General features: G+C 52.5%; 1 protein-coding gene across 3 annotated transcripts in view; it reads left to right on the top strand.

The window, feature by feature from the left end:
- Positions 1–12654, top strand: part of SPECC1 (sperm antigen with calponin homology and coiled-coil domains 1) — an 80907-nt gene that overhangs the window by 56541 nt on the left and 11712 nt on the right. For 2 of the 3 annotated variants that reach the window (XM_033171527.1, XM_033171523.1), the window contains 5 exons: positions 2481–2626; positions 4004–4104; positions 4936–5017; positions 8083–8236; positions 9079–9181. In XM_033171527.1, the coding sequence (XP_033027418.1) occupies positions 2481–2626; positions 4004–4104; positions 4936–5017; positions 8083–8236; positions 9079–9181 (586 nt within the window). The remainder of the gene's footprint in view (positions 1–2480; positions 2627–4003; positions 4105–4935; positions 5018–8082; positions 8237–9078; positions 9182–12654) is intronic. The other variant, XM_033171524.1, reaches the window with a different exon arrangement.

The raw sequence follows: 12654 nt of genomic DNA, 5'->3' as shown, positions 1-12654 counted from the left end.
TCAGCTGGGGTTGATGGGAACTGGAGCCCAAAACATCTGGAAAAGCAAAGGCCATCATGGCAGATTGGTGTTTAGCTGGCCTCCTCCTCGGGAAATGCTTAAAAACAACTCTGTCCTCATTTTCTTATCACAGGGGGTTGGGCTCGATTATCCGTTCGGTCCCTCCCAACGGTACAACTCTATCATTTCCTACCCAAGCAAACCCCGTGCCATCGTGGCCCCCAAGGACCCTTTCCCCTCTGGTTGGGTGCACAGCCCCAAGGGGCCAAAGGCTGGCTGGAAACCCCCCCCCCCGTCCTCATTCTCCTGCTCCGCCGCCCTCCTGCAGAATCCGGCCTCTGCTTGGCCTTTTGTGCCCTGTTAAAAAAACAACAGCCCAGCCCAGCTCAGCTGCTGCCCCTCGTACGCAGGATCCGGAAGCACACCACTCCAGTCTGCTAAAAAGCGAAATTGAAAAAATCCTAGCGGATGTCTCTTCTTCCTAAACTCTGTTCTTTCCGCACCCTGTATTGGATCAGGCCAGGACTGGGGCGATCCGTCCCCAGGGCACTTTTTGCCCCTCTTGCTGCTCTCCCCTTCCCTTTGGCCCAAAATCCGGGCACTTGGCAAGGGGCAGGGCAGGCAGTGTTCGCCCGGAGACAGTGCCTCCTTTGAGCTGTGAGCAAGGCTCCCCCACCTTGGCCTGCCGTTGTGCTGCAGAGACAAGGCTGGGATGCTAAAAGAGGGGAGAAAGAACCCCCTCCATGTACACCTCTCCCCCCGAGAAAAAGTATTCAGTGCCTATTAATAGCCCAGCCAAAGCCACGCAGCTGTTTGGGAATGGACTAGGTGCCAGGGGGAGGAAAAGAGAGAGAATGGCTCTCACGAGGCTCGGAGGAGAAAAAGAGAAGCTCATTCAGCGCAGAATCTGATGGTCTTTCATCCGTCTCGTGTGCCTGTTGTCATCCTCCCCCCCCCTTTCCTGCATCCACATAAATGGCAAGTCATTGCATCGCAGGTGGCAAGCCACATTAAAAAAAGTTATGAATGGGAAATCAACCACTGCAGCCATGAGTCTCAAAAACTGACCACCCCAAAAGGCCGCACGACCCTAAGTTTGTTGGTTTTCAAGGGGTACCATAATAATTATACTTCTTGTTATGTTAAGCCTGTTGTTTGGGGAACAGGGTGACAGAACAGCTGGCCCTGCCTTCTGCGCCTCTTAGAAAATAGCGTAAAATGCACCTTCCGATATCTCAAGGGCTGTCACTTGGAATATCTCCTGCTCTGGAGGGGAGGACCCAAACCCAAGTTACAAATTACAAGGAAGGGGTCCTGACTAAACAGCAGGAAGAACTTTCTGGCAGTAGGAGCTGTTCAACTGTGGAACGGTCTCCCTTGGAAGGTGGTGGACTCTCCTTCCTTGGAAGTTTTCCAGCAGAGGTTGGATGGCCATCTGTCATGCATGATGTAGTTGCAGATGCCCTCCTATCAGGAAGTCCATTCTCCACACTGTGGGAATCGGGCACCTCCTAACCTTTGGAACTCTCTTCCATTGCATATCATTGTGGGTAGACCTTGGCTCTTCAGTCCTGCTATGTTCCTTTCGCCGGCAGAAAATTATAAAGCTGTGGGGGGAATGCAGCAAGAAATAACGATAATATTTAGCTTTTGCATTATCTCTGTCATCCTTAACTTTATTTGACAGTGCTTTTACACTATTTCTGTCATCCTTGTCATTATTTTATAGCTCTTTTACTTTATCTCTGTCCTCATTATTCTGCATTGCTTTTACATTATCCTTGTCATCCTTACAGCGGGATGGGCCAATCTTGTCAATTTCGGTCTCTCTTTTTTCCTCCTTCTTCAGTTCATTCTGCCACACTCCTGCATCCGTTTGCTGTTCTTTTTTTTCCCAAATCTTCATGAAAACCCTTCACCATTTTTAAGGAATATTTCTCTCAATATAGACACTTTTTGTTTTTGCAAGCAATTCCCCCCTCACGTAATGCATTTTTGTATGCTGTTTTCACTCGGACACACGAGTGGGGAACCTTTGGCGCCCTGATGTTGCTGTGCTGCAACTCCCAACAGCTCCAGCAAGCATGACCAATGTCAGTGATGGGAGTTCTAGTTCAGCAAGATCTGGAGCGCCAAAGGTTCCCCACACCTCATTTTTTTTTTTTACCCCATTTTTTCCGTTTGAAGAACTGCATCACAAATCCAGAGACGTGTGGCTTTCTAAGGACAGCTGTACATTTGTTTCCCACGTCGTTTCAGGATTGTGAGAGGGGGTTGGGCTAGATGACCTTTGGGCGTCCCTTCCAACTGTAAAACTTGATGATTCCAGGAGGCGGGAAGGAGGTTAAAATGCAGACAAACGCAAGCAAAATCCCAGGGCTAGTGCTGTTTCACACCCACCCCACCAGGGTTTCCGTTCAGGACTCAAGAAGATCGAGACGATTCCTCCCTCTCACCTTCCTCTCATCTCTTCCTTCCAGGCCAACCATCGAGGTGATGGACACAGTCGAGGCGGATCCTGCCAGCCGCTGGCAGGGGGTCTCTGTCAGCCGCGCGTCACCAACGCCCCCCGAGTCCCTGGCTACCGTCAAATCGTTGATCAAGTCGTTCGACTTGGGGTGCCCAGGTAAAAACCCCAAAACGCCACAGAGCTGAGGGTCTCTTTATTTCTCTAACAAAATGTCTTTGTGCGCCCCACACAGCTCTCATTCGTATTTCCTGTTTGGATTTGTTTGCCTTTATACATGCACCATCTCTTGAAATGTCAGGGCTCTGCGCAGCAATATGCATGCAGCAAAACAGCATTTTTTAAAAGTTCAAAATGGCGATTAAAATGCAGGGCTAATCAGGAGGGGAGACTCCTGTAGTTACTTGTGGGCTTCCCATAATGGGCATCTGGTTGGCCACTGGGAGAACAGGGTGCTGGGCTAGAGGGGCCCCCTTTGGCCGGATCCAGCAGGCCGGCTGTTTCGATGCCGTAGATGGAACCCGGGACCTTCATGCCAACAGATGCTCTGCTGCTGAGCTGCAACCCTTCCTGTATATGCCGAGTCAAACCTTGCGTTTTAGACCGAAAATGATCAGACCAGCTTCCCTGCTTCCAACAGGGGACAGCCAGTTGCCTCTGGGAATCCTGCAGTCTTGCATTACAGGGCTTTCGGGGTGACTTTAAAAGGGGTTGGGCAAATCCATGCCTAAGGATAAGGCTGTTGATGGCTACTAGCCACTGAATGCCCCTGAATGTGCCCCTGAATACCACTAATTGGAAATCACAAGCAGGCAGAGCGCTGCTTGAACTCGGGTCCTGCTTACAGGCTGCCCATTGGGGCACCTAGTTGGCCTGTGTGAGGACAGGATGCTGACCCAGATAGGGATACATGCTGCCATTAGACCTCACTTGCCATCAGTGATGGCAGCATGTATCCCTAGCTGGCGCCTAGTTGGCCACATTGAGGACAGGATACTGGCCTAGATGGGCTCCCTTCTTATGGCGTCCATTTATATCTTGCTGCCCTCACCTCCACCTGACTTCACTTGCCGTCAGTGATGGCAGCATGCAGCCAAATCCATTTAGCCACCATGAGAGCTGGATGCTGGCCCAGAAGGGGCCTCCTTTGGCCTGATCCAGCAGCCAGCCTCTTCCTGCAGCCATTTATGTCGCACTGCCCTCACTCTCCATTAGACCTCACTCTCCATCAGTGATGGCAGCATGTAGCCCTAGCTCTGGTTGGCCACAGTGAGGGCAGGGTGCCAGCCTAGATGGGCCCCATTTGGCCTGATCCAGCAAAGACTCCTCTTCTTAGGGCCATTTACACCACCACACTGCCTTCACTCTCCATTAGACCTCACTTGCCATCAGCGATGGCAGCTTGCAACCAACACCGGCACCTCGTCAGCCACAGTGATGCTGGACTTGGCGGGTCGCCTTTTGGCCTGATCCAGCACCCAGCCTGTTCCTCTGCCCTACCACAAAGACCAACCGGCTGCTTTCTCCTCCTCACAGGTGGTCCGGGACAAAGCGTTCCTGTCCACAAGGTCTCCCGGAGCCCCCTCAGCGGCATCCCCACCAGGACAGCTCCGGCCGCCGCCGTCTCGCCCATCCAGGTACGCAGGAAGCAGCCCCCCCTCCCTTCCTTTGCAGAATAGGTATTTGGGTGCTGGACGGACTTCAGGGAGCCTTTTATGGCAGGGGAAGAGAGAGGTGGGCGGGGGGGGGGGGCGAGGTTCAGCACGTCGCCACCAGGAAGGGGAAATGGATCTGTTTGTTTCTTTTCTGCAAAGGCACCAAATACCGGCAGATCAAAGCGAAGCCCCGTCCCCACCCTTCTGACCTCCTCTCGGAATCCAGCAGTGGATGTCACTTTGGGTGCCGTCTTCAAAATAATAACAACGAACTGGTTTTGATCTCCCCCCGCCCTGCTCCCGGGAGCCCTAATAAACAATAAATGCTTAGGGCGTGGGCGGTGATGGGGAGGGCAGGGGGCCAAAACCTTGGGGCGTGTGCAGAGAGATACGCAGAAGTCGGAAAGAGAGAGCCAGGTCAAGCCGAAGTCCCCTCCGTTCAAAGGGACCCAAAGAGTCATCTAGTCCAACCCCCTGAAATGCAATGGGGAGGTGGATTCAATTTTCAACTCTAAATCTATTTCCAATCTGACCTTTTTCGAAAATCCTCCCACCCCCAGATCACCCCCTTGGACCCCCTTTCTGTGCCATGAAACAAGCCACACACATATCCCTGGGGGCATATTCTCCCCTACCTCCCGATTCAGAGCCGGATCTGCCTGGGGGAAATTGGCTGAATGTGTCTTGACAGCAACCAGATGGGATGTTCCTTCTCCTGGGGGTACATACCTTCTGTCTTCGCAGGTGTATGGTTTAACCAGCCGTGTAACCAGCTAAATTGTGTGGCCGTTTCTCTCTCTGTTTTGGTTGCAGAGACACTCTACCTTCAGCAACCCAAAGCCCTCTGGGAAGGCATTTTCCAAGCACGCTGATCTTCCAGAGCTTCCCTTGGCAGGTGAGTTGTAAGAATAGCAAGCAAGGCCTTCTGGATGCAACACTCCCACCTTCAAAAATGAGGTGCTGCCGCGGGGCACTTCCCCACCAACCTACATTCAACCAGCCCCAATTGCCCTGCCTTTCTACCCCCCAAGCGGCTCAGGGGGTGGCTTCCTTCTCTATCTCAGCGTTCCCCCTTGCAGAACCCATCAGGGAGGAGGATGCTGGGGGCAAAATGAGAGCCAACTGCCTCCACCTGCCATTGGTTCTGGCGCCACTTACTGCTCAGCTCCCTGCTTTCCACCCTGCCAGCCCCAGCAGGCACCAGCCAGACCAAAGGGGCCGACTTTCTTAGTTGTTACTGTGTGTGTGTGTGTGTCCCACCACCTCTTGCCACTGAGATGGGTGGCTGGTTTTAAGCCTGACATGATCGGGGCACTTAGACTCCTTCCCAGCACAGTTCCTTCCTCTTTCTCGCTGCTTCCCGTCCCTCGGTGCCCGTCGGGCAACGCTGTGGCTCGGAAGGATGAATCACAGCCAGCCAACCTCCCAGGCCGCGTGTGTGTGTGTGTGGGGGGGTTGCTTCCCCGCCCCCAGCGGCTCCCGGCTCCTTTTGAGAGAACAGCGATAGCCCGTGGGGTTCTCCAGCGATCTGACAGCAGCCCAGGCTCCCCTTGTCCAAAGACATTTGAATCCCATGCGTTGTGTGGGTGTCATCTGCTGAAAAGAGCATCGGCCTCAAAAGGCACTGACAGTCCAAAGGCCGGCCGGCCACACACTCTTTTGTAACGCTGGGATTTAGGGCCAACGAGGCCGAATGTTGGAAGACTCGGGGCAGATTAAAAAAAAGTCATTCTCCACGCAGAACATGCATTCGTCGAACTGTGGAACTTTCTTCCGCAGGAGGCATTGACGGACACCAGCTTGGATGGCTTTGTTTTCCCCCTTCTCTCACACAGGCATATTTTTGAGTAAACATGCAGGGGATTACGGCCTCCCTCCCCCACACACAGGGGTTATATTTCGGACCCCCATGCACGTTGGCAGGGCCCATGTAAAGTGTTCCACCCGCCCCCGTTCTGCCCTATTAGTGACATTTTAGGGGTCACTTTGGGGTTTGGCACCGTGTGTGTATGCGCGATCTCATGCAGATCATTTGTTGCTTGTCTTCAAGTTCAGGGCAGGCCTGGCAGACTTCCGGTTTGCAGGAACTCCTATTTTACTTAGACACCCCGCCCCCCAATGGCTACTGTATGTTCTACCTTCACTCTTGGAGGCTGGGAGTCACCAGAGTGGGGAGAGTGCTGTTGTGCTCAGGCCCTGCTTGCGGGGGCTTCTCCCACCCGAGGCAGCTATGCCCACCAACCTGGGTGGCTTTAAAAGAGGTTTAGAATCATAGAATCGCAAATTCACGGAGGAGGGTGAAGCTGTGGCTGGCGGCTGGCTGCGATGGCGATGTGCTACCTCCTCTCTTGGAGGCAGTATACTGGGGAATCACACTCAGGCTCAGCTTCCGGGGATTCCTGCTGTGGCACCTGGTTGCTCTTGTGACGTCGTTCTTGTGCTTGTGGTTCTTACACTGACTTACACAACCAGCCCACCTATGTCAGTATTGTCCACTTCCCCTCAGCCTCTTGTCCAACGGCATTGGCAGCAACCAATCCCTCCACTGGGTCTCTGCACGCCCAGTTTTTCTCGGGACGGCGTCGGTTGCTTTTTAGAGAAGCAGCTTTTTAAAACGAGGACCCAAAGAACCTGGGGTGGGTGGGGGGGAGAAACGTGCCTGGCTCTACGTGCAGGGGAGACTTTTTTTCTCAGAGCTGCCGCGAGGGTCATTAAAAAGGGTGCCGTTTCCTGGATCTTCCTGCAGTTGCAGAACAGCCATTACCTTAATTGAGCAGAGATAGTCAGACACAGCAGAGGAGGAGCAGAGGGAGAGGGAGACCGCAGGCGTCTCCTTGCTGCAGCCGTGGAGTAAATGGCCTGGGAGGATCTGAGCCAGGGATCTCTCGGGTGGGGTGGGGACTCCTGTTTACTGGAACAGCCATAAGACAGCAGGATGTGTGACCTTTAGTGAAGTCCCCTAAGGATCCTCAGTAGATCCTTCCTGTATTGCAAACTCAAGCCCCCCTGGGCCTGAACGTTGCGTGGTCTTCACTTCCCTCCTGCAGTCCTTGCTGCAAGGCCAGCCACCGCCAACCAAAAGTGTGCGAGAGAGAGAGAGAGAGAGAGAGAGAGAGAGAGAGAGAGAGAGCTTATGGCTAAGCTTTGCAGCAGCAGCAGCAGAAGAAGAAAACATTTATCTGCGTTTACTTCTTTGCTGTTGAAAAAGGGTTATCTCTGAGCAGGAAAAGGCAAGCTTGGGTTTGCACACAGGGAAGCCCTTGGAGAGTGTCTGCTCTATGCGCCAAAGCCCTGGGTGGTGGGGGCTGTTTGGAGGGAGACCCTCCTCTTTGAGGTGTGTTCTCACAAGAGAGTCTTGAAATCAGCTCATAGCATCACAGGACTGTAGAGTGGGGAGTAACCCCCAGGGGTCATCGAGCACAAACCCCTGCAAGGCAGGAATCACAAAGAACCCCCAACAGGTGGACCTCTGCTTTAATAATAATAATAATAATAATAATAATAATAATAATAATAATAATAATATTTATACCCGCCCATCTGGCTGGGTTTCCCCAGCCACTCTGGGCAGCTTCCAACAGAATGTTAAAATACAATAATCTATTAAACATTAAAAGCTTCCCTAAACAGGGCTGCCTTCAGGTGTCTTCTAAAAGTCTGGTAGCTGTTTTTCTCTTTGATATCTGGTGGGAGGGCATTCCACGGGGCGGGTGCCACGACCAAGAAGGCCCTCTGCCTGGTTCCCTGTAACTTGGCTTCTTGCAGCAAGGGAACCGCCAGAAGGCCCTCGGCGCTGGACCTCAGTGTCCGGGCAGAACGGTGGGGGTGGAGACGCTCCTTCAGGTATACAGGACCGAGGAAGGAGAGCCCTGCCGCCAGCCATGCACCAGCAGCCCCCACCCCACGGAGGCATCATGTTTGCAAATGACGGCTCCTTGTCTCTCTCCTCTCGCCACCAAGACTTGCTGAAAGGGAGAAGCGAGGACCTGAAGCCAGACCACTTTCTTCGCAAAAGCCCCTCACTGGAATCCCTGAGCAAACCTCCCTCCATGTCCTTCTCCGGCAGGATGCTCACCTCCACCCACAGTGGCCTGAAACCCCCGAGCAAGCTCAGGTAAGCGAAACGGAAGCTGAGCTGAAAGAGAGAAAGGAAAGGGGGGGAATGGAGGCCAGGCTATTAGGCCCTATATTGCCTGCACTGGCTGGCAGAGGCCCCCAGGGTTTCAGGCTGGGTTTTCCCCCCCAGCCGTGCCTAGAGAGGCTTCCAGGGACTGAACGGGGGGCATTTGGCATGCAGTGCAAGTGCTGTGCCACTGAGCCAATGCCTCTCATGGGTGCCCATCAGTGTTGCCTGTCGGCGCTGAGCGGCAGAGCTCCTGCCATGCATGCGGAATCGTAGAATTTTAGAGTTGGAAGGGGCCACGACCCACTGCAATGCAGGAATCTTTCACACCACATGGGGCTTGAACCCACAGCCCTGAGATTAAGAGCCTCATGCTCTACCCATCGAGCTATGCAGCCTCAACTCGGATGTCACACGTTCAACACCTATTGGCACCTATTTGTTAATTTTTTAATACATAAAGCTATTAAAGCGTCACCAGATGCAGAGGAGATGGCCCACACAGCCGATTTTAGCAGCGTAGGGCTGAGCATGCTCAGTGGTGGGCATGGCCATTTTGGGGACGGGGAGGGCATGATGGACTATCCGAAAGAGGGCCCGGCTGGCCAAAATAGGAGCCTGCCACATTTCCCCTCTCTCTGCGTTTTCCTAATAGCAAATGCGTAAATTGGCCACCATTTCTGCAGGGTTGCGTGTATGGTGTGTGTTTTTCGGCGTGGGGGGGGCACGTGGAGAAGGCAGCAATCCCTGGCCCCCTTTTCAGTGCAGAGCAGTCCGAGCAGAGTAACGGGGGAAGGTTCATTAACGAAACCTTTTCCTCTTCCTTGTTCCAGCGTGGAGAGGAAGGACCCTTTGGCTGCTTTGGCGAGGGAGTACGGCGGCTCCAAGAGGAACGCCCTGCTGAAATGGTGTCAGAAGAAAACAGAGGGGTACCCAGTAAGTAAACGGGGGGGGGGGGGCGCTTGCTTGCATGGGTGGCCGAGTTGTTTGCTTTGTCACAAAGGGACCGTTTTGCCCTAAAGCATCACTTCTGCATTCAAAGCAGGGGTTCCCGCTCACTCCACTACAACAGTTTGGCTCCTTCTCCCAAGCTTACAGTGGGTCGCTAGCCTGCTTGTTTAAAGCAGCATTTGTACAATTAATGCATTTCAACACATTTTGCAGGCTGCGTAGTAGATTGCCCTGTCTCGGCCAGATTGCTGGCCTCGTTCGCTGCTGTGCTTCCTTAGGAATTGAAGGTCTTAGAATCATAGTAGAGCTGGAAGGGACCCCAGGGGTCATCTAGTCCAACCCCCTGCAATGCAGGAATCTCAGCTGAAGAATCCCTGACAGATTCTTAGTCCCTGACCTGTTTCCTGCCCACACACCCTGACTTCTTCGCACGGAGGTCAGACGCCTATTTAAGGAGGCATTTGTTCCCATAACTTTGTGGGGAATTTAGATGAGACCCTGCCTCAAAGCAAGCACCTATCCAAGCGTCCGGTGGTTTTTGTTGTCTTTAGTGCCGGGAGGGGGGGGGGAGCAGCTTTGTTGCACAAGACCTCCCAATCAGCAGCAACTGCGCAACACAAATTTGCCAGCGTGTGATTGAATCCTGCCCCAAAATACCAACAATCTGGAAAGCGCCCTTCGTCTCTCGCTTCAAAAAACAAGAACCCACTTCTCCAGTCCAAAACACACACACACAGACACACGTCCCCTTGGTTCAAAGGACAGCAGAATTCCTTTGGTTTATTTTTAATTTTGGCTCTCGGAGGGATCCCTGTGGTTCCTGCGGCAGCTGCCCAACCCTCTCTAACAAGGCGGCGGCATCTGTAATTCTTGGCTGAAACTTCAGCGAGGCATTTATTTTATAGATCTTTCTCTTCCTGCCTCTGTTATCTTCAGAGCATCAAAGAAACGCCACACATTTGCCTTCCCCTGGCAGGACAAAGCTCTCTGTGAGGTGGTGGTTGTTAGGGGGAGCACTGAGCCCATGAGGAGGGGCATTGCGCTGGGCAGCTTACAGGTGAAACTCGAAAAATTAGAATATCGTGGAAAAGTCCATTTATGTAAGCAATTGTTTCCATTAGCTACTGGAGTTTAATATATGAGATAGACTCATGACATGCAAAGCAAGGTATGTCAAGCCTTTGTTTGTTATAATTGTGATGATTATGGCGTACAGCTGATGAAAACCCCAAAGTTAAAATTGTTAATTTGGGGTTCTCCTCAGCTGTATGCCATAATCCTCACAATTATAACAAATAAAGGCTTGACATATCTCGCTTTGCATGTCATGAGTCTATCTCTTATATTAGTTTCACCTTTTAAGTTGAATTACTGAAAGAAATGAACCTTTCCATGATATTCTAATTTTTCGAGTTTCACCTGTTTGCATTCCCCCAAAGTGAGCTGACGGGCTTGTTCATTTTAAGAACATAAAACCCCGAGAAGAGCCTGCCGGATCAGGCCTGTGGCCGTCTAGCCAAGCACCCTGTTCTCACAGTGGCCGACCAGATGCCTGTGGGACAATAGTCCTCTCCCCTCCTGTGGTTTCCAGCAGATGGGATTCGGAAGCATCACAGCCTTCAACTGTGGAGGCAGAGCAGAGCCATCCTGGCTAGGAGCCATCCATAGCCATGAATATTGTCTGGTCCTCTTGCAAAGCCATCCAGATTGGCAGCCCTCACTGGGAGGGAGTTCCACAGTTTAACCATGGCGCTGCGTGAAGAAGGACGGTGGGGCTCAGGTCCCGTTTGCAGGATCCCCATGGGGGCATCTGGTCAGCCACTGTGGGAACAGGAGGCAGGACTAGACTTACCCCCTTTGGCCTCATCCAGCATCCAGGTGCTTTTTGCATTCTTATGTCCGGATGAGAATTCACCGACTAACCAGCTGGGTAGCTCAGTTGGTTAGAGCGTGGTGCTGATGACGTCAAGGCTGCAGGTTCGATCCCTGTATGGGACAGCTGCATTGCAGGGGTTGAACTGGATGATTCTTGGGGTCCCTTCCAACCCCTGTGATGCATAAGCATGGCGTAGTATATTTCAGACTGCAGTTCAGAGAAACGGAAACAGATCTGTTGTGGAGTTGTCATCTGTTGTGACAACTCCACCGTATCCAAGCGCATACGTAAAACGTTGAAAGCAGCCTACGACACGGGGCATGAGGAGGCGTCAGTTACAGCAAGGGATTTTCCGCTTTTGATAGCAGAGCCTTTGGCTTCCACGTGAGCCACGCTCCTGGTCTCTGGCGTGGAGCCCGGGGCAACCCCACTGGGCAGGTCTGAGGCCTCTTCCTGTTGCCACGAGCTGCGCTTCTCGTCTCCTTCACCCTGTTGACATTACGGCGCTCTGGATAAGTCGGTGACGTGACGTCTTGTTGCCTCTCGAGCGCCGGATTCCCCTTTATCCCAGAGAACCAAACGAATCCTTTTGCGGAAGCGGATCTGTGTGTGTTGATGGAGCCATGTTCACCGCCAGACCCCTAAGCTTCATCTCTCTTGCTGAGAAAGTGACGCCTGCGAGCAACAGGGAGGGGGGAGCCCCCAGCCTCTGCGCGGCTGGTGGACTAATAACTCCTGTTCTTTGCTCGTCTCCTCGCTCTTAGTCTCATTAGCCTCTGTCCTCATTAATCACGTCATTAGCAGTCGGGTCATGATTTAAGTGCTCCGGCTCTTGTTGATCCGACGAAGAGGAGCGATTTGTCATGGGGCCAAAATCATCCAAATCCAGCTTCTTATCTTAGAAGACAACAGCACTAACCTAGGGATCAAGTGGCACTTATCTCTCTCCCCCCGCCTCGTGGTTGCTGGACACACGCGAGAAAGAGAGAGAGAGAGAGAGGGCTCGGCCTTCAACAGAGCCAGTATGGTGTAACCGGAGTGTCGGATTAGGACCTGGGAGACCCGGGTTCGAATCCCCACTCAGAACCTTGGGCCAGACCCTGCCTCTCTCATGCCAGCCAACCTCACAGAATGGTTATGGGGATTAAATGAGGAGAGGGAGAACCACCTTGAGCACCTTGCAGGAAATAAAGGCAGGGAATAATAACTCCCAGCAACTGGGGTATTCAGACGTATCAGGTACAGGAGGAACACAGCCATTGTGACTAGCAGTCAACCGTTGCCTTATCCTCCATGAATTTGTCTCTCCCTCTTTCAAAGCCATCCAAGTTGGCGGCCATCGCAGCCTCTTGAGCAAAGGAGCTTCATATTTTTAACTCTGTGCTGTGTGAAGCACGCCTTTCTTTTGTCTTGGCCTCAAATCTCTCAACGTAACAGCTCCAACCAGGCACATGGAGCAGGAAAGAATCGTAGAATTACAGAATTGGAAGGGGACCCCCGGTGGTCATCCATTCCACCTCGAGACTATGAACCACCATTTTTTTTGAAAAAAATGGCTTGAGGGTTTCTTTAGGCAACAACC

The sequence above is a fragment of the Lacerta agilis genome, chromosome 15 (assembly GCF_009819535.1).
Source record: "Lacerta agilis isolate rLacAgi1 chromosome 15, rLacAgi1.pri, whole genome shotgun sequence".
Classification (NCBI taxonomy): Eukaryota; Metazoa; Chordata; class Lepidosauria; order Squamata; family Lacertidae; genus Lacerta; species Lacerta agilis.
The sequence above is the reverse complement of the archived record's forward strand: the minus strand, read 5'-3'. Positions and strand labels throughout refer to the sequence as shown.